Source organism: Geotrypetes seraphini, chromosome 6, assembly GCF_902459505.1.
Source record: "Geotrypetes seraphini chromosome 6, aGeoSer1.1, whole genome shotgun sequence".
Taxonomy (NCBI): domain Eukaryota; kingdom Metazoa; phylum Chordata; class Amphibia; order Gymnophiona; family Dermophiidae; genus Geotrypetes; species Geotrypetes seraphini.
Window position 1 is genome coordinate 10,494,804 of NC_047089.1, and position 21,099 is coordinate 10,515,902.

The window sequence follows — 21,099 nt, forward strand, 5'->3', positions numbered from 1 at the left end:
AGAGCTGCCTTTCCCTGCTCTGTGATGGCAGCATTTTCTGCTGCTCAGTGTCACCAATACTCCATGTGCTGTAGGGCAGCAATCTGTTGAATTATGTATGGCCAGTAGCTTTTCAAGCTACTTAGCAACTTCATCCTTGGAGCCCGTATTATGGCTGCACACAACAGAACAAAAAGTTACAGTAGGAATATGAGTGTCACTTCTTGGCTAGTCATAATACTGAACAACTCTCTTAAGGGATGATTCACTTGGGACTATTTTGGTCTCTGGGTCCTTCTGCTGGTGAATGGACATAACTCATTTATTCTGGACTAAAGGAATAAAGGAAAGAAAATGATCAGGTAAGAACTTTCAGAGAGGAAATAAAAACAGTGTTATTCAGGAAATATGTCAAGGTAAGCTAACGTACCGTATTAGTCATTTGCTAGAAATGACCAGTGTCTCTCCAATTGCAAAGTTAAGGCTGAATAAAAGTCAATAAATGTAAATGAACAACAACTCCCTCCCCCGAAGTAATGGGAAAGAAAGATTTGGCGAAGGGGGGTTGAACTCTGATTTCTCTGAGACTAAGCTACTCCTCTCAATAATACTAATTGAGATAATTTTTAGCTCATCTGTACATAGAAGAGAATTCAAGAAATGGAACTCAAAAATGAACATCTGAAAAGATCATCACAAAGTACTAGTTGACATAGGCCAGGCACCCTTTCTAGAATAGCACTTAGACCAATTCTGGGCACCAGACTGAACGCCTGCTGTAAATCCTGGCACCCAGTTGGACTCGGAGACCCATTACCCTATAACACTGGGTGCAACTTTTTGGAACCCCCCCTTTTGGGCTGTACACTGGGGGAATCTACGCACCCAGCGTTATAGAATAGTCATTAGTATCTTAGTCATTGAAGTTGCACGCACATCTTTGAAGTACACCCAGATCTGGGTGCCACATATCAAATACAGGGATGACACTCAAAGCAGCTTAGAGCATTGCAATTATATCCCTTCCTCATTTATGTAAGAGGGTAACTTTATAGCAGGGCATGAGGGTGGGTTAATAGGATAGGAAAGCACCTATGGGCATTTATAAAATATCGGCACAAATCCTACAGAACTAGGGCCTAGAGTGTGTATGGTACCATAGGCCTGAATATTCATGAGCAAATATATGTACCTGCATAGCAGTGCTCCAGTCTCCTTTCTTGGCAATTGAAAGCTCTTGTTCGTTGTGGTTATTTTGGGTTCTTCTCAAAAAAAACAAACCCAAAACCAGTGATTCTTCAACCTGTCCTTGCAAGTTTCTGGATATCCACACTGAATATGCATGAGTGAACTTTGCATGCAGTTGAAGCAGTGCATGCAAATTAATCTCATGAATATTCATTACAGATATCTAAAAAACCTGACTGGAGTTCCCCATTGCATTGTCTTTGGGTTCTGCCCTGTCAAATTTTCTATAGATCTTCAGCCATCCAGTTCATCATCGCAAACTTTATAAGTCAAAGCACATCACACCTGCTTAGGGTTACCAGATTTTCTGTCATGAAAGTCCAGACCCATGGTCCTGCCCCCTGCTCCCCCCCCCAATCTGCACAAGGGCTGGTGTGATGCGATGATGTCACCGTGTTCCATCCGCGCATGTGCAGATGCCGTCCCGACAAAGTGCCGGGTTTTGAAAAGCCGTCCAGACCCCCGGACATGTCCTCGGGGAAATCCAGATGTCTGATAACCCTACACCTGCTATTCTAACTCCCCCCACGAGCTGCCACTTACTGTACAATGTCGTTAATAGGAATATTCAGAAGCCTTTCATCCAGAGTGTTTATGTCTATCGTACAGCCAGTTAAAGCCTGAAAGAGACCAGATCATCAAAGAAATTGAGCATCCACAAACAGCAGCACCTTGTGAGCAGAATTATTGTTAATAGCAATAGAAATGTATACTGTGCACGGTTTCAGGTACAAATCTGTTAGCCATTAGAAATAAAAATGAATCATTTGCAAAAAAAAAAAAAAATACCCAGTCCTAACAATGAATTCTTGAACAAAAACCCATCCCTTGAAAATAAATGACCCAAGTCTAATAGATGCTGGCATTGTAATCTGGAAGCAGGGACTTTGGATCATTTAATATTCTATTGTCCTTGTATCATGGCATTTTGGAAATCAATCTGGTCTCAAATTTACGATACAATAATGTTTGGGATGTCAATGAGAACAAAGTCAAATTTCTTCAAACAATAATAAACTTTTATTGATCATGACAGGAGTCGCCATACAACATATTACCAGCAATTGGAAAAATTACAGTAGACTAAGTTATACCTTCTGGTGGAATTTGGTATGCCACATTTACAAAATGGAAAGAGTAATTGCCATACAAAAAGGAAATTATAATTTGGGGGCCATTGACAAATTATTGCAATGATTAGACACCATTATTCATTGTAAGTACACTTATAAATAGAGGGGATGGGAGAGGGTATAAAGTTATGTTAAAGTTGATCAATTGAAAATATTGATATGATATTTTTGATTAAAATATTTGTGGGAAGGGGGTAGGGAGGGTATATATGTTAAAAGAAATACAAGAGATGTTTATTTGATTTAAATGATATAATATTGTGCTCTTGATTTTGGAAGGAAAAATGAATAAAGAATTTGAAAAAAAAAAAGAAAATAATTGACCCACCCTAGCCCCATACCCATGCAAATAACTTTTCATTTTATACCATCCTCTTTCTAATTAGGGATCCTTTGCCTTCATCCCACACCTTTTTGCATTACGTCCCCCATTTTTACTTCCCCTCAGGAAGGTATTCCAGGCATCCACCACCCTCCCTCCTACGTCCCACCACCCTGCAACCTCAATTCATGTCCTCTAGTTTTACCATTTCCCCTGGCTTTGGAAAAGATTTGGTTGTATATGAACCCCTTTCAAGTACTTTCAAGGTCTTCCAGTCTCTACTATTTATTCAGCTTAACACTTTCCTTTATGCTTATTTGCGTAGTTACAGCTACTTGAAATCTGTTTCATATCCTGCTATACCTTACTCACAATATTTCAGCTGACAAGAGTTGTTGCAGCCACTATTCTTCCCTGGTATGGACTGCAGCGCCCACAGACCTGACATTTGTAGGACTTGCACACATCTGGAGGATACAGCCAGAGGATCTATAATACCTAAACATCCTTACCTTTCCGAGAGCGATATTGGCTACATATATCAGGTCATTCCCTTGGCGTGTAAACCTCATATGTGGTTTCTCTTTCACAATAAAGATGATGTCAGCTGGAATAATGTTTGGTCCCTGGTAAGATACAAAAGCCAAGAAAGGAAAGAATTATAGAGTGAGTCTTATGAGGGCTTTTATTCTTACTACATTGATTTTCTGTTATCCAACTTCTTCTGTAGGCTGCAATACCTAAACTGACAACACGATGTCAGTATCATCTCTAGAAGAAGAAAAAGAAGGAACTGCTACCAGTTAGCCACTGGTGGCACTGCAGCTGGAAAAGTGAGGCTAACTGAATTTTGGTCGGATTCGGCATCAAAACTGGCCTGAAATCTGAGATTGGGATCCAGCCAAAGATGCAAATGTATTTGGGGCTGAAACCAAACCTCCCTCCCGCCCCACCAAGTCCTGGTTTACCACCTCCACTACCATCCTTCCACCCCACAGAGACCAGATCCCAGCAGGCCGGCCACTCTCCTCACCTGCGTACTGAAACCATGAAACAAATGCAAAATGCTGATGGTCAAATCAACAATACAAGAACAATGACATCAGCCATAAAGCACTGACTGTTTGTGCTAAAGGGGAAAAAGACCTCAGAGACCTTAGTTAAGGCAATCAAACTGCTAAAGATAGTTTGTATAGCAGGTCGTGGCTCAGTCATTGGTCAAAACCCCCCATGATTAATGTGTGCAAAACTTTCAAAGTGCCAAATGAAAATAATTTAGCTCAAAATCTAAGTTTAACAGATAGCAACAAATATAGGAAGCACTTATCTTTCTTAATGTCACACAGTTGCTGACAGCACAAAATTGAATAGCGTTAACTTTTAGGAAACATACAGGTTTATTAATTTTAAAAAGCTACGCGTTTTATGGAAATTAAGAACCATCAAAAAGTTTTTTGATAGAGAATCCTTTTGATTGTTGGTCCAATCACCGTATTATCTACCTTGGACTATTGTAATATAGTTTACTTGGGTTTACCCAAACAAATTCTGGTACAGAATGCTGCAGTTTGCCTGATTTTTGATCTAAAAAAATACGACCATGTTAGTCCTTTTTATACCAAACTGCATTGGCTGCCTTTTGGGGCCAGAGTGTTTTTCAAGTTTGGGTGCTTTTCGGATTATTGCCCTCATATCTGACTTCCTATTTGAAATTCTCTTATTCAAGAAAAGATACTAGAAATTCAGGTAAGTTTATCTTCCCTACCTCAAAGGCCTGTCGTTATAAGTCTTTTTTGGACAGGACTTTGGCGAACCAGGCAGGGAAGATGAACTCCTGGTTAAATCCGATGATTGTTCAATCCTACTATTACCTTACCTTTAGGAAAACATTAAAACCCCATTTATTTGACAAACAAGATTGCTGTTTTTGATATTATAATGAGGTGTTTCTGTTTTTATTTTTTTTAATCATGTTTTAATCTTTTAATTTTTTGTAATCTTTTATTATGTAATACTAGATTGATGTATGCAGTTTGTGTGTTTTGAAATTATATCATGTGCTGAAAAGTCTCAGCTTTTTCCTGTTGTGAACCGCCCAGAACTACTAGTAGGGCGATATATAAGAAAATTAATTATTATTATTATTATTATTAAGAGTATAAAAAGGGGCACTATTCAGTACAACTGTTTATAAATCACAAATACACTCCGCCCTTCATATTTGTGGATTCAACACTTGTGACTTCGGTTATTCACGAGTCTTTCCTCACCTTACCTTTCAGTTCTGGTGGTCTAGCAGTGAAGCGGGGCAGGAGCCCGTGCAGAGATATGATCAAAAATACCTGCCCTGAGTTTCCGTGATCTCATGAGACTGCAGTGGGAACTAGAGAGTTGCGTGGGGACAGAAATCCCACCCGTCCCCGCCAAAGTCTCACCCGTCCCCACCCGTCCCCGTGAGGAATCCCACCCGTCCCCGCCCGTCCCTATAAACTTCAGAAATAGTTATTTCATTTAATTATGCTACTGAATTAAAGGCTCTGGTAGAAACCCATTTACAAATAAGCAAAAAGACTTTATTAATTTGGAAATATTAATTGGGAAGAATACATACTTTGTAAACGGGTTTCTACCAGAGCCTCTTTTGTTTATAAATTTTTATCAACACAACTAATATACTACTTTATCCTGAAGCAAAAAAAAAAAAAAAGAAATAGAATTCTTTTCCTACCTTTGTTGCCTGGTTTCTGCTTTCCTCATGCTCTCATTCAGTTCCTTCCATCCACTGTCTCTCTTCCTTCTGCGTCTTCCATTTGCTCTGTTACTGTGCCTCTCCCTTTCTCCCCCCTTCCAAATTGGTCTGGCACCCATCTTCTTCCCTCCGCCCCCCCCCCCATAGTCTGGCATCTCTGCCTTCTTCCCTGCCAGCGTCTTCTCCCCACTCTCTCTTCCCCATTTCCTTTCAGCGTCCTTCTCCCCCCCATCTTCCCCATGTCCTGTCAGCGTCTTTCTCCCCCCTCTGTCTTCCCCATGTCCTTTCAGTGTCCTTCTCCCCCCTCTGTCTTCCCCATGTCCTTTCAGTGTCCTTCTCCCCCTTCTGTCTTCCCCATGTCCTTTCAGTGTCCTTCTCCCCGCTGTCTTCCCCATGTCCTTTCAGCGTCCTTCTCCCTCTCTGTCTTCCCCATGGCCTTTCAGCGTCCTTCTCCACCTACCCCCCCGTCTTCCCCATGGCCTTTCAGCGTCCTTCTCCACCCCTTTGTCTTCCCCATGTGCTTTCAGCATCCTTCTCCCCCCCATCTTCCCCATGTCCTGTCAGCGTCCTTCTCCCCCTTCTGTCTTCCACAAATGCTTTCAGTGTCCTTCCCCCCCCCCCCCCGTCTTCCCCATGGCCTTTCAGCGTCCTTCTCCACCCCTTTGTCTTCCCCAGTGCTTACAGCGTCCTTCTCCCCCCTCCTTCTCTCTCGCCCCGGGTGCAGCACAGCCGGCCAGGTCCCCTTACTTTTGTGGTGCTTCCCCGACCGACCGACAACAGCCCCGGTCTGACAAATCTCCCTGTCCTTAACCGCGAATCTAAATTTCCTTCTTACAGCTGCTGTAAGAAGGTAGCTCGAGTTTCTACCAAGGGAGGGGGCAGTCCGCCCCGCCCCGGGTGCAGCACAGCCGGCCAGGTCCCCTTACTTTTATGGCGCTTCCCCGACCGACCGACAACAGCCCTGGTCCGACAAACCTCCCTGCCCTTAACCGCAAATCTAAATTACCTTCTTGTCGGTCGGTCGGGGAAGCGCCATAAAAGTAAGGGGACCTGGCCGGCTGTGCTGCACCCGGGGCGGGGCGGACTTCCCCCTCCCTTGGTAGCCACTCGAGCCGCGAGGCTACTCCTCCTTACCTACCCTGCCTGCAGCACAGAGCCGAACGGAAGTCTTCCCGACGTCAGCGCTGACGTCGGGAAGACTTCCGTTCGGCTCTGTGCTGCAAGCAGAGCAGGTAGGGAGAAAAGCCGCGCGACTTAGTATATCCAGCCCCGCAGGAACCCCGTGACCCTCGGAGGCGTCCCCACGGGATCCCCGCGACCCTAGGGGGCGTCCCCATGGGATTCCCGTGACCCTAGGGGGCGTCCCCACGGGATCCCCATGACCCAAAGGGGGAACCAGCTGGATGCCCGTGGGTCCCGCGGGATTCCCGTCGTCCCCGTTCCCATGCAGCTCTCTAGTGGGAACCCATGGCAGCCATTTTTAATTGTGGCTCTGCACAGGGCAGGAGCATCGGAAGATTGCTCCTGCCTTGCTTCACCTAGCCCACCAGGACTGAAAAGTAAGGTGTGGAGAGATCTGTGAGGCAAGCGTGGTTCAGAGTCAGTGCTAAAAATTATTAGTGATTTTTTTTTTGATTCACGAAGGGTCTGTGAACCTAATCCCCATGAATATGGAGAAGGGAGTTGTAGAGCTTTCCATTTCTATCTGGTTTTGATGCAACCTTCCCAAAGATCCAGTTGCTTATGTTTTTACATCATCTGGGAAGGTAAATGGATTGTCTTTCAGACATAAGTGTAGAAATGAAGCTACACTGTGTAGTAAATGAACTGGAAAATAAGTGTCTATTAAATACTGGAAATGCTCCTTGATGCCAGCAAAGATGGATGAATCTGTTGCAGTAACAGTAAGATGCCTGAGCAGCTGGGCACATGATGGAAGCACTTTGTAGATGGCAGACAAGACACAAATGATGTCATTTAACAGTACTTCATTGAAATCCAAAAGCATCTTCTGTAGTTTTTTTAATCATTTAACTCAGTTGACAGTTGGCTAAGATGTGTTAAGTTTTTACATTTTGAACAACAAGGGGTCAAAATTTGTCCCTATCCCTGCGGGCTCTGTCCCTGGCCCATCCTTACCACGTCTCCATGAGTTCTGTCCTCGTCCCCATGTCATTTTCTAATCCCAGGACAAGCAGTGGCTTCTCCCATGTCTATCTCAATAGCAGACTATGGACTTTTCCTCCAGGAATTTGTCCAAATCTTTTTAAACCTAGCTAAGCTAACCACTGTTAGAACATCCTCTGGCAATGAGTTCCAGAGTTTAACTATTCGTTGAGTGAAAAATATTTCCTCCTATTTGTTTTAAAAGTATTTCTGTATAACTTCAATGAGTGTTCCCTAGTCTTTATAATTCCAGAAAGATACAAGTACTTTAATGTGGCTATGAAACTGCTTTTAAAGTAGCCATTCCTGCAGGAGGGAAGAAGATTGGGTTGGGAAGAAAATTATGTACATATAAATACATTTTCAATTCTAGGTGCATCATTCCTCCTCCCCCCCCCCAACCCCTCACAAACTGCAGGTGCAAAATATGTGGGCAATGCATGGGTCATAGAGCCAGCGCCATTCAGGCTTTTGACTGATTCAATATTTTAGCACCCATGTCGCAGCGAAACATCAGAGGATAGATATCACAGTGAGCCCCGAGCCCTCCCATCCTTTGCTGTCACTTGTGTAGATCAAATGACAATAAAAGCCTCTTTGGCTTACCTGGTCTCCTTCTTTTGGGAAAGTGATTCGGGTACTTGGTTTCCATCCAGGCTGTACTTCGATAGATAAGATTTTGTCCCTTATGCTGGATGTGTGTCCGTCTTCATTCATCACCTAGGTGTGATAGTCTTATCAGCAGTGCACTCCATTTTCACACACACACTCACTCCTGCCTATGAAACCTAACAGGAAGCCTGTAGGCATGCACAGAACTCCGATATCAAATAGACCATGATCTGCACCTAACGCCCTACTGCAATTTGGAGCTTCGCTGCCGTTCTCAGTTACTGCAACTGGTGAGAACTTGTGACAAATGAAGAGGAAAAGCAAAGGACAAACTCTGCACAAAGTCAATTAGCCCAAAACGAGCAGAGATGAGCAAGGTATTTGGGCTGGCAAAAACTTGAATAGGTAGCTCGAATGGAACGCACTTCAAACGAAGCCAATACGGGCTTCTGCACAGTTCGGAGCTTTGCTGCCGTTCTCAAATACTTTTATTATATGTAGGTCCTGGTGAGAACTTGTGACAGTCTCTAGAAAAATAAAAAAAGGTCGACTCCTGATGCAGGCACTTTTGCCGAAACATGGCCGTGTCGAGTCTCCCATATATCTCTCAATAAAGGGTCCCCATCTTTATACTACTGCTGGAGACCAATGTGGCCTCTTTTCCCACTTCTGTGTCGATACTCTTAAAGAGCAAAACATTAAATAATACACGGAATAATCTGCAGGCATCAAGAATCAAAGTTTTATTATTCTGATACTCTGTCCAGTGGCGCCCCCCCGCCGCACGCATGATCCCCTTCCCCGTACCTTTTTAACTTCAGTACAAGCAACTTGCTGCCCGCATCAGCTTTGCTGCTCTCTCCGATGTCACTTCCTAGATTATGTAATTCACTTTATCAGGGCATCACTCAAAAGGAGATCAGGCGATTACAGATCATCCAGAACACTGCTATAAAAATCATTTTTAACGGTAAAAAATTGAACCATGTAACACCACTCCTCAGAAAAACTCACTGGCTACCCATTTCACATAGGATTACTTTCAAAATACTACACTTCCCCCTCCGTATTTGCGGGAGTTAGGGGCAGAGCCAGCCCGCAAATATTAAAAAACCACAAATAATATTCGGGATGGTTCTGCCCCTAACCCCCGCTTCCCCCAGCTATTTTAAGCCCTGAAAGCCCCCCCTTAAGCCTTATCTGGTGGTCTAGCGGTTTTTCAGGCAGGAGCAATCTTTCCACACTCCCGCCCCGTGCAGATCGCTCACAGGAAATGGCTGCCTTGAGCTCCCGTAGTCTCTCGAGCCATTTCCTGTGAGCGATCTGCACGGGGCAGGAGCTTGGGAAGATCTGCCCCGAAAACCCGCTAAACCACCAGGTAAGGCTTAAGGGGGGGCTTACAGGGCTTAAAATAGCCCGAAAAAAGAAAAAGGAATTTTAGGTTTAAAATCACAAATAAGTGAATCTGTAGATACGGAAACCGCGAATAAGGAGGGGGGAAGTGTACTACTTACTTTTAAACTTCAATCTAATCACATTCCATCCTTTATAGACAGGATGTTAATCCCATATGATCCACATAGGACTTTACGTTCTTGCCAACAATATCTTTCAGCTGTCCCTTCAGTCCGCCAACTGTTTTATGATAAAACGCGGAAAACAATCTTTTCGGTAACCGCTCCCACACTGTGAAATGCTTTACCTCTGACCTTGATACAAGAATCTTAATAATTTTAAATCTAATCTTAAAACATTTCTTTTCAGAGATGCTTTTGAGATTTATACTTAATTTTTTTTTTTTTAATTCTTTATTCATTTTTGCATATTATGACAAGTGTAGAAGATAAAATCATATGAACTTATAAATACATACTTGATTAACTCTCATATAACACTTTAAATACAACATTTCATTACAAATTAATATTCTATAATATTTTGAATATTATGTAATACCCTAATATTTAAACTATTCTTATTGAATAGAAAACTCTCCCATCCCATCCCCTCCCAATACAGAATTACATACAAGTACCATTACAGTGAAACTATTGATATATTATGAGATAATAACAATAAAAAAAATAAAACCCACTCATTTCCTCTCTAATCAAATATCTTACCTTGGGAAAAAGTTATCATTCATTACAAAAATCTGTTAATGGCCCCCAGATCTTCTGAAATTTACCAAAATATTCTTTTTGTGTTGCTATTGTACGTTCCACTTTGTATTTTAAGGGAGTGTGTGGCGCTGTGGTTAAAGCTACAACCTCAGCACCCTGGGGTTGTGGGTTCAAACCCACGCTGCTCCTTATGACCTTGGGCAAGTCACTTAATCCCCCCATTGCCCCAGGTACATTAGGTAGATTGTGAGCCCAGCGGGACAGACAGGGGAAAATGCTTGAGTACCTGAATAAATTAATGTAAACCGTTCTGAGCTCCTCTGGGAGAACGGTATAGAAAACTGAATAAATAAAATATATATGACATACAGAATTCCACCAAAAGTTGTAATTGAACCTGTCATAATTTTTTTACAATTGTATGTTATTTGCTGAATTGCTCCTCCAGTCAAAATAAATGAAAGTTTGTTGTTATTTGACGAGATTTGACTCCTTGCTCTCATTGTCGTTCCAAATAAAATCGGATCATATGTCAAGGCTACCGGATTTTCTAACATCCTATTGATTTGAGGCCAAATTGATTTCCAAAATATTAATATGAATGGACAATAGAATAAAAGATGATCTAATGTCCCTGCTTCAAGATGACAATGCCAGCATCTATTAGACTTAGAGCTATCTATTTTTTGTAAACGAACAGGGGTCCAAAAAGCTCTATGCAAAAGAAAAGACCATTTTGTCTTATAGATGCTGACACTGTACATCTTAACTTCCAAGACCAAAGTCGTGGCCATTGAGATACATTAATTTCATGCTTAATCTCAAAGCTCCAAATGTCTCTAAGACCATTTTTTTTATTTTTTTTATTTACAAATCCAGATATTAATTTATACCAGGGGTCTCAAAGTCCCTCCTTGAGGGCTGCAATCCAGTCGGGTTTTCAGGATTTCCCCAATGAATATGCATTGAAAGCAGTGCATGTACATAGATCTCATGCAGATTCATTGGGGAAATCCTGAAAACCCGACTGGATTACGGCCCTCGAGGACCGACTTTGACACCTGTGATTTATACCATTGTGCGGCCCTATGACCCATAGAATCCATCTGAAAGCATAAGAATTCCAGACTATGATAATTAATTTTTTAATCCAAAATCTCAGACATCAGGCCTTACATTAATGATTCCCTTTGAACCTTTTCTTTTTTTTATCTCCCCTTTCTTTTATTTTATGCAATGTATCCTCCCCATTTGCCCATTGTGTATCATGTTATGTCTGTATGGTAATTGTGAATTTATTCCTTTATTTTATTTTATTTAACTTTTTAAAATTTTGTATTACCGCTTTGACTATATCAAGACTTAAATAAACTTCAAACTTGGAAGTGACATTGGAAAGAGCGCCAAAGCCGACACGGGCAGCAAGTTGGTGGTTGTTTGCCAAAGTTGAAAAGGTATGGGGGAAGGGGTGCATGCACAGCAGGGGGAGGAGTGGGAAGAGTGCTGGTGCCCTGAGCAAGATGGTGCCTGGGGCAGACCTTTCTACGTCACTCTGTCGTCTTTATAATTAATCACTGCTTATTCCATAGCTCAATCCACTTACTAGTGAATATTCCGCAGCGGTGTAATACTTTTTTCTAAATTCTAAATTTTTTTAAATATATACAGATAGCCCTTGCCACTGGCAATGATATTTATAACATAGCAGTGATATTCGGCCATTACGAGGGGGTGCTGAAAGGTTCTCAGCCCAGCCAAGAAAAGAATGACACAAGGCACACTGATTTTCAGCTTGGGTGTCAGAATAGCTTTAAATGTAGCTTGGGATATCTTACCCGGCGAGAAATTTTTATCTTTTTGGTGCATCCATGGAATAAGTCTTCCAGGGACAAATAAAGATCTCGCTCGATAGGGGGGTCCTGCTTCTTTACACCTCTCCCACGCAGGCCTCCAAATGCTGTGATCACGTCTGAGCCGTCTACATTGTAAAAGTCTACAAGGAAAAAGCATGTATGAGGCTGAGCCTCAAATTCAACGGGACCTCAATTACATACAACTGTTATAAACAGAGAGGAAAAAGGGCAGAAGTCTGCAGCTCCGGGCATCGCAAATGTCCTACCTTTGAGCCTGGGAAGGTTGATTTTCTCAAGGAGAAACAGTGAATGAAAGAGAAGAAATGCAAACCCAGCTAGACCTGTGATCCATCATATGACACTGCCAGCTAGCTGCTAACACAAGGAAAATTTGGGATTTCAGCAGGGATCAGCACCCTTCTAATTGCTAAACATCAAATTAATGGAGGAGCAGGAAATACAAAAAAATGAAGAAGAAACACCCCCCCCACACTGAATATCATGAATTCCCAGTAAATTAAATCAGCGATGTCCATTGACATGAAGAAGAATCTCCTAAGGTTAATATGGTCAACTTCTTGCTAATAAACACAGAAAAATGTGACAGCTCAGAAAAGATGATTTGACAGATTCATCTATAATCTATAATAATAATATGCTAAGCGCGCATGCACACTCTAATCCCGTGTTCCACGAGTCCTGATCTGTCGGGATGTGGCCGGCAGAGTGCGCATGCGCACTAAGGCGCATGAGGGAGGAGGCCGCGGCGGCTTGAGGCAAAAGGCTCTAAATACTCTACCGGGTTGCAGAGACCCCGCCCCCGCGCAATGCCCCTTCCCCCTTCTGCCGAGGCTTTGCAGAGCGGCCCTGGTGAGGGCAGATGCTAAAGGAGGTACGGGGTGCTGATGCACAGGGGAAGAGGTGCTAATGGACAGGGGGGGGGGCAGAAAAAGGAAGGGAGGCGTACTGCTGGACAGGGGGAGCAGGGATGGACAAATATCCTCAATCAAAAAAACATATTATCAGTCCAAGGAACAATTCAAAGAAATGTAAAGCTAAGGATAAACTATACCAAGAAGAATCTGTTTTTAAATCTTATCATCATGGAGGAGATGTAAATGGAAGCCCCACAGAAGCTGGGCCTAGAGTTCAGGAATGGAAAATTCAACCAGGTTGAATCACTCACAGACTGGGCCCAGAATATGGCAATAAGAGCTGAACTCTGCTTCAGTCAGTGACACGTCTACATACCTGCAAAAGGATTATCTCCGCCAAAGAACTCTCTGAAGGTTTTGTCTGCATTTCCATGATACGTGTAGCCACTGGTCCAGGCACCTTCGCCTCCAAAAGAGTCAGGGATGCCTCCCTTCAGGCCTTCTTCTCCAAATTTATCGTAAACAGCTTTTTTTCTAGCTATTAAGACAAAGAAGTTGAGAAAGTGACCTTAGTGCCAGAGAAGTCAACTGTCAAATGTGTGGCTTCAAGAGTCTAAAGGCATGCAGGGAACGGACAACGGAACAGATGGACGAGACCTCTACTCTGCATTCATCAATGACTATTTCCCCATATTGTCCATGTAGAGCACATCCTTCACTGGATCAAACCTAGATCAATTATGGTTAAAGTTGCAGATCAAAAATGTGGAAAACTTCTATTTTTCAAGCAGCCTAAAAAAGCAACATGTGTGAACTTCTGTCACTTTTTTGATTTTTTTTTTCCACACTTGTTTGCTCTAATAGAATTAATTGAAACCTCGTTTTTGTTGTTTCTAAGAACATAAGAATGGCCACTGCTGAGTCAGACCAGTGGTCCATCGTGCCCAGCAGTCCACTCACACGGCGGCCCTCTGGTCTAAGACCAGCACCCTAACTGAGACCAGCCCTACCAGCGCTCGTTCTTGTTCAGCAGAAAGTTGTCTAACTTTGTCTTGAATCCCTGGAGGGTGTTTTCCCCTTTAACAGCCTCCGGAAGAGCGTTCCAGTCTTCTACCACTCTCTGGGTGAAGAAGAACTTCCTTATGTTCGTACAGAATCTATCCCCTTTCAACTTCAGAGAGTGCCCTCTAGTTCGCCCTACCTTGGAGAGGGTGAACAACCTGTCCTTATCTACCAAGTCTATTCCCTTCAGTACCTTGAATGTTTTGATCATGTCCCCTCTCAATCTCCTCTGTTCGAAGGAGAAGAGGCCAGTTTCTCTAATCTTTCGCTGTACGGCAGCTCCTCCAGCCCCTTAACCATCTTAGTCGCTCTTCTCTGGACCCTTTCGAGTAGTACTACCGTGTCCTTCTGCTGATTTAACCATGTTTTCCCAGAAACACTTACAATTTTAGTCTAGGAACTGAAATCCAACGCTCAGGGCTCCTTTTTACTAAGCTGCACTAGCGATTTTAACGTGTTCTTAGCGCATGCTGCAATGCCACGCGTGCTAGACGCTAACGCCTCCATTGAGCTGGTGTTGGCTTTTCCGCATAACGCGGTGGTTAGCATGCGCTAAAAACGCTACCGAAGCTTAGCATTGGGGAAAAAGAGATTGAGACACGTCAGCTCTGTAACACGGGCCCCTTAATAAGGGCTGGGATTCCTAAAATTCACATGAATGTCTTCCAACCAACCCTCCCACTCTCACCCCACCTTTCTTTTGCTCACGTGAAACCCTAGAGCAGAGCCATTTTGCTTACAACATTTCAACAGCACAAATTCAAGCCAAATACCCCATTATGCAAGTCAACTTCAATGTGCAGATAAGCTAGAGCTTCAGCATCCTGAAGTTGGGAGGCAGTGGCATAGCCAGGGGGAGAGGCGACCCTCCCCCACCCTCTTCTTTGTCCCCCACCTCCGCGTGCTCCTTCCCCGCCCCCTCCTGCCGCTTCCCTTCCCCTATACCTCTGTAACGTTCCTGGCATGAGCAACAACCCCCAGCATCGGCTCTTCCTCTGACATCACTTCCTAGGCGTGGGTCCAGGAAGTGATGTCAGAGGAAGAGTCGATGCTGGAGCAACAGCAGCTTGGGGGTTGCTCCTCGCGTCAGGAATGTTACAGAGGGAAGTGGTGGGGGCGGGGGGCTCAGAGAGGAGGATGGGTGCCTACACCCTCACCAAGAAGTGAGGTGGACCTCCCCACTTACTACGCCACTGGTTGTGGGTTCAAACCCCATGTTATTTCTTGTGATCTTGGGCAAGACACTTAATCCCCCCATTGACCCAGATACATTAGATAGATTGTGAGCCCATCAGGACAGACAGGGAAAAATGCTTGAGTACCTGAATAAATTCATGTAAACTGTTCTGAGCTCCCCTGGGAGAACAGTAAAGAAAATTTAGTAAATAAATAGTGTGAAAAGGTTCAGCCTCTGATAACCAGAGCTGGTATTGTGACATCATAATGCCTCATTCCACCAATAAGAGCCAACCTCCTCAGTGATGTCACAATGGCTTCATTTCCTTTACTTGGCTCCCTTTTACTACATTTTGATTTCTAGAGTGGCGCAGTGGTTAAAGCTACAGCCTCAGCACCCTGAGGTTGTGGGTTCAAATCCCACGCTGCTCCTTGTGACCCTGGGCAAGTCACTTAATCCCCCCATTGCCCCAGGTACATTAGATAGATTGTGAGCCCACCAGGACAGACAGGGAAAAGTGCTTGAGTACTTGAATAAATTAATGTAAACCGTTCTGAGTTCCCCTGGGAGAATGGTATAGAAAATTAAATAAATAAATAACAATTGCTATAGTAATTTTTGTAGTGCTGCACAGAATATACAGCACTAAACAACAGTAATAAGAATTCATGTATAAGTTATTGCCATAAAATGCTTATCATCGTACTACTGTAACAGGTGCCTGTGAGAGAAGCAGAATTTGAACTCTGAACCCACTGCTCTGCCTAGTGCACAGAGCTTTGACTGGAAGATGGCTGGGGAGCTCACTTCTTAGAAGCTGTGTGGTTTATGAATCCAAAGGGATGCAGCAAGGAGAAAACAACTGAGGTGTTCAGAAGAGGGTGTCGGCTGGGATAGACGCCAAGAAATAAGAGAAGGAGGGTCACAAGTACACTTCCCCCTCCGTATTGGCAGGGGTTAGGGGCAGAGCCGACCCGCGAATATGGAAAAACCGCAAATAATATTCGGGCCGGTTCTGCCCCTAATCCCCATTTCCCCCGGCTATTTTAAGCCCTGAAAGCCCCCCCCTTAAGCCTTACCTGGTGGTCTAGCAGGTTTTCAGGCAGGAGCAATCTTCCCACGCTCCTACCCCGTGCAGATCACTCACAGGAAATGGCTGCCTTGAGCTCCCGTAGTCTCTCGAGCCATTTCCTGTGAGCGATCTGCATGGGGCAGGAGCTTGGGAAGATCGCTCCTGCCTTGAAAACCCGCTAAACCACCAGGTAAGGCTTAAAATAGCCCAAAAAAATGGAATTCGGGAATACGGAGGGGGAAGTGTACACTGTACAACAGAGTTTGGAGGTGAAAACAAGGAGCAGTGCAGGAACCAGCAGGGATATGGACTGAAAACACACTAAAATGGCCAAGGTATCAGAGTCAAAGTCCAACACATTTCACTTATGATAGAGAAATTAAAAACAAAATTATACTTATCCATAACCTCACAGCATGTCATCTTCTATTCTTATTCAATCAATGGGGTCTTCTCAAAACCCAATACAGTGGTGCCTCGCATAACAGACGCCTCGCACAGCGAACGCTGCGCACAACGAACTTCTTGTCTTGATTCGTACAATGGACTTCGTTTCACACAACGAAGTCGCCCGAGCTGCATCCTTCCGCGCAGTGTGCGTGACGCTACCGGCTACCATCCTCCTCCTCCATCAACCAAATGGGAAGTTACATCATGAGGGGAGAGGAAGGAGGAAGGAAGCCGTTGGCAGCATACGCACTGTTAGAGCCCCGTGGCTTGTGTTAAAGTTGTTTACAGACTTCAACAGCAGCGGGAGAAAGCAGTCGCTGGCCCTGTTTCGCCGATCGAGGGGGGGCCCTGTTTCGCCGATCGAGGGGGGGCCCTGTTTCACCGATTGAGGGGGGGTGCCTGGTGTTGCCGATCACTGCGGGGGGGGGGGGGCGGGCTTTGGCAGAGGTGGGAGAAAGCAGTAAATGAGTGGAAATTGGCAGGCCTGGGGATGGAAGGGCAGTCGAAATACGGTATGTTGGAGCAGGGGATGAGAGGGAGGGAGAGAAGGGGAAATATTGGACAAGGGCAGAAGGGATGCTAAATCATAGGGTGACAGGCAGAGAGAACAACAGGAAAAAGAGTGGAAGCAATCTTGAACCCTGAGGGTGAGGGAAGAGAGAGGTGGTGAGATGATTGATCATGGGGAGAGGGACAAAAGGGAATAGAGATGGGATAGGAAGATAGTGGAAGTAAAAGGACAGGGAGATGTATGTTTTTAGATGTATCTAAATAAAAATAATAACAAAAAATTTATCTTTTTTTATGTCATCTTAGCATATTTTATGCTACAGAACGAATTATTTTTTTTTACATGTATTGTTATGGGAAAACGCGTTTCACATAACGAACTTTTCGCATAACAAACTTGCTCATGGAACCAATTAAGTTCGTTGTGTGAGGCACCACTGTACAATAATACTTGAGGCAGCAGGAATCAAATCCACTGGACTTCCCAATCTTTTTATTGCCGTGACCCTACAACTACAGCCAAATTAAACTGTATGACCCTCTTGGAGGTGCAGAGGAGCCCACCTAGCTCCAAAGGCAAGTTTTGGGTCCCAACCCACAGTTTGGGAAGCTCGTCCCTAATGTGAATCCTGTAATGAAAATCATCCAATGCTGGAGCTCTGGCAACCCCCTCCCCAAACCCATTGTAAACCAAAGCTACAAGTGAAATTAAACCTCAGCGCCAAAGGAGCAAATGCTGCAAACTAAAGCCTACAGCTGAATAATCATTGCTTTAAAAGAACAGCTGGCCATCGTTCCAGTGCACACGCTGCCTCCTGCGACGTTTGGCATCCAAGCCAATCAACGTCCAGTTCAGACTCTCGACATAACCTAGGGCGGCTTCCCTTCAGCAGAAGGCCTGAGTCCTTACTTACGGTCACTCAAGACGTCATAGGCTTCTGCAATCTTCTTGAATTTGTGCTGTGCTTCTGGCTCCTTGTTTTTAAAGGGATGGAACTTCAAGGCTAGTTTACGATATCTGGAATGAGGGTGAACCAAACTAGTCAGACGTTTTCTATGATTGTATGTGCTTGTTGACTTTGGAGGGATGAAGGGTAAGGAAGTCATATTAGCACTGGGGAGAGGGGTACCAGTTCAGCATTAACATCTGCGACATTTGGGTGGGAGAGTGGGTGTGTTGGGGGAGGGGAGCCCCTGTAACTGGATCATGGGTCGGTGTGTTGAGAGGGAGGGGGGTTCCTGTAAGTGGATCATGGGTGGGTGGGAAAGTGGGGCTCCTGTAACTGGATCATAAGTGGGTGTGTTGGGGGAGGGGGCTCCTGTAATTGTATCATGGGAGGGTGTGTTGGGGGAGGGGGCTCCTGTAACTGGATCATGGGTGGGTGGGAGAGTGGGTGTGTTGGGGGAGGGGGCCCCTGTAACTGGATCATGGGAGGGGTGTTGGGGGGGAGGGGGGTTCCTGTAAGTGGATCATGGGTAGGTGGCTGTGTTGGGGGAAGGGGCTCCTGTAACTGGATCATGGGTTGGTGGGAGAGTGGGTGTGTTGGGGGAGGGGGCCCCCTTTAACTGGATCATGGGAGGGGTGTTGGGGGGGAGGGGGGTTCCTGTAAGTGGATCATGGATGGGTGTGTTGAGGGTGGGGGGCTCCTGTAACTGGATTATGGGTTGGTGGGAGAGTGGGGTGTTGGGGGAGGGGGCTCCTGTAACTGGATCATGGGTGGGTGTGTTTGGGGGGGAAGGGGGTTCCTGTAAGTGTATCATGGGTGGGTGGGAGCGTGGGTGTGTTGGAGGAGGGGGGCTCCTGTAAGTGGATCATGGGTGGGTGTGTTTGGGGGGAGGGGGTTCCTGTAAGTGGATCATGGGTGGGTGGGATAGTGGGGGTGTTGGGGGAGGGGGTTCCTGTAAGTGGATCATGGGTGGGTGTGTTGAGGGTGGGGGGCTCCTGTAACTGGATCATGGGTTGGTGGGAGAGTGGGGTGTTGGAGGAGGGGGCTCCTGTAACTGGATCATGGGTGGGTGTGTTTGGGGGGGAAGGGGGTTCCTGTAAGTGGATCATGGGTGGGTGGGAGAGTGGGTGTGTTGGGGGAGGGGGGCTCCTGTAACTGGATCATGGGTGGGTGTGTTTGGGGGGGAAGGGGGTTCCTGTAAGTGGATCATGGGTGGGTGGGAGAGTGGGTGTGTTGGGGGAGGGGGGCTCCTGTAACTGGATCATGGGTGGGTGTGTTTAGGGGGAGGGGGTTCCTGTAAGTGGATCATGGGTGGGTGGGAGAGTGGGGGTGTTGGGGGAGGGGGGCTCCTGTAACTGGATCATGGGTGGGTGTGTTTGGGGGGAGGGGGTTCCTGTAAGTGGATCATGGGTGGGTGGCTGTGTTGGGGGAAGGGGCTCCTGTAACTGGATCATGGGTTGGTGGGAGAGTGGGTGTGTTGGGGGAGGGGGCCCCCTGTAACTGGATCATGGGAGGGGTGTTGGGGGGGGTTCCTGTAAGTGGATCATGGATGGGTGTGTTGAGGGTGGGGGGCTCCTGTAACTGGATCATGGGTTGGTGGGAGAGTGGGGTGTTGGGGGAGGGGGCTCCTGTAACTGGATCATGGGTGGGTGGGAGAGTGGGGTGTTGGGGGAGGGGGGCTCCTGTAACTGGATCATGGGTGGGTGTGTTTGGGGGGGAAGGGGGTTCCTGTAAGTGGATCATGGGTGGGTGGGAGAGTGGGTGTGTTGGGGGAGGGGGGCTCCTGTAACTGGATCATGGGTGGGTGTGTTTAGGGGGAGGGGGTTCCTGTAAGTGGATCATGGGTGGGTGGGAGAGTGGGGGTGTTGAGGGAGGGGGGCTCCTGTAACTGGATCATGGGTGGGTGTGTTTGGGGGGAGGGGGTTCCTGTAAGTGGATCATGGGTGGGTGGCTGTGTTGGGGGAAGGGGCTCCTGTAACTGGATCATGGGTTGGTGGGAGAGTGGGTGTGTTGGGGGAGGGGGCCCCCTGTAACTGGATCATGGGAGGGGTGTTGGGGGGGGGGGGGGGTTCCTGTAAGTGGATCATGGATGGGTGTGTTGAGGGTGGGGGGCTCCTGTAACTGGATCATGGGTTGGTGGGAGAGTGGGGTGTTGGGGGAGGGGGCTCCTGTAACTGGATCATGGGTGGGTGTGTTTGGGGGGAGGGGGTTCCTGTAAGTGGATCATGGGTGGGTGGGAGAGTGGGGGTGTTGGGGGAGGGGGGCTCCTGTAACTGGATCATGGGTGGGTGTGTTTGGGGGGGGGGGGTTCCTGTAAGTGGATCATGGGTGGGTGGCTGTGTTGGGGGAAGGGGCTCCTGTAACTGGATCATGGGTTGGTGGGAGAGTGGGTGTGTTGGGGGAGGGGGCCCCCTGTAACTGGATCATGGGAGGGGTGTTGGGGGGGAGGGGGGTTCCTGTAAGTGGATCATGGATGGGTGTGTTGAGGGTGGGGGGCTCCTGTAACTGGATCATGGGTTGGTGGGAGAGTGGGGTGTTGGGGGAGGGGGCTCCTGTAACTGGATCATGGGTGGGTGTGTTTGGGGGGGGGGGGTTCCTGTAAGTGGATCATGGGTGGGTGGGAGAGTGGGGGTGTTGGGGGAGGGGGGCTCCTGTAACTGGATCATGGGTGGGTGTGTTTGGGGGGAGGGGGTTCCTGTAAGTGGATCATGGGTGGGTGGGAGAGTGGGTGTGTTGGGGTCGGGGGGCTCCTGTAACTGGATCATAGGGGTGTGTTTGGGGGAGGGGGTTCCTGGATCATGGGTGGGTGGGAGAGTGGGGG

At 46.1% G+C, this 21,099-nt stretch overlaps 1 protein-coding gene across 2 annotated transcripts in view; it reads right to left on the reverse strand.

Annotated features, from left to right (window-relative positions):
• Window positions 1–21,099, reverse strand: part of DNAJB13 (DnaJ heat shock protein family (Hsp40) member B13) — a 33,426-nt gene that overhangs the window by 10,428 nt on the left and 1,899 nt on the right. The window contains exons 2-7 of one of the 2 annotated variants that reach the window (XM_033948666.1): window positions 18,246–18,349; window positions 13,437–13,598; window positions 12,168–12,325; window positions 8,204–8,317; window positions 3,195–3,308; window positions 1,771–1,847 (exon numbers count right to left, since the gene is read on the reverse strand). In XM_033948666.1, the coding sequence (XP_033804557.1) occupies window positions 1,771–1,847; window positions 3,195–3,308; window positions 8,204–8,317; window positions 12,168–12,325; window positions 13,437–13,598; window positions 18,246–18,349 (729 nt within the window). Of the gene's footprint in view, window positions 1–1,770; window positions 1,848–3,194; window positions 3,309–8,203; window positions 8,318–12,167; window positions 12,326–13,436; window positions 13,599–18,245; window positions 18,350–21,099 lie in introns of those variants that run through there. The other variant, XR_004539872.1, reaches the window with a different exon arrangement.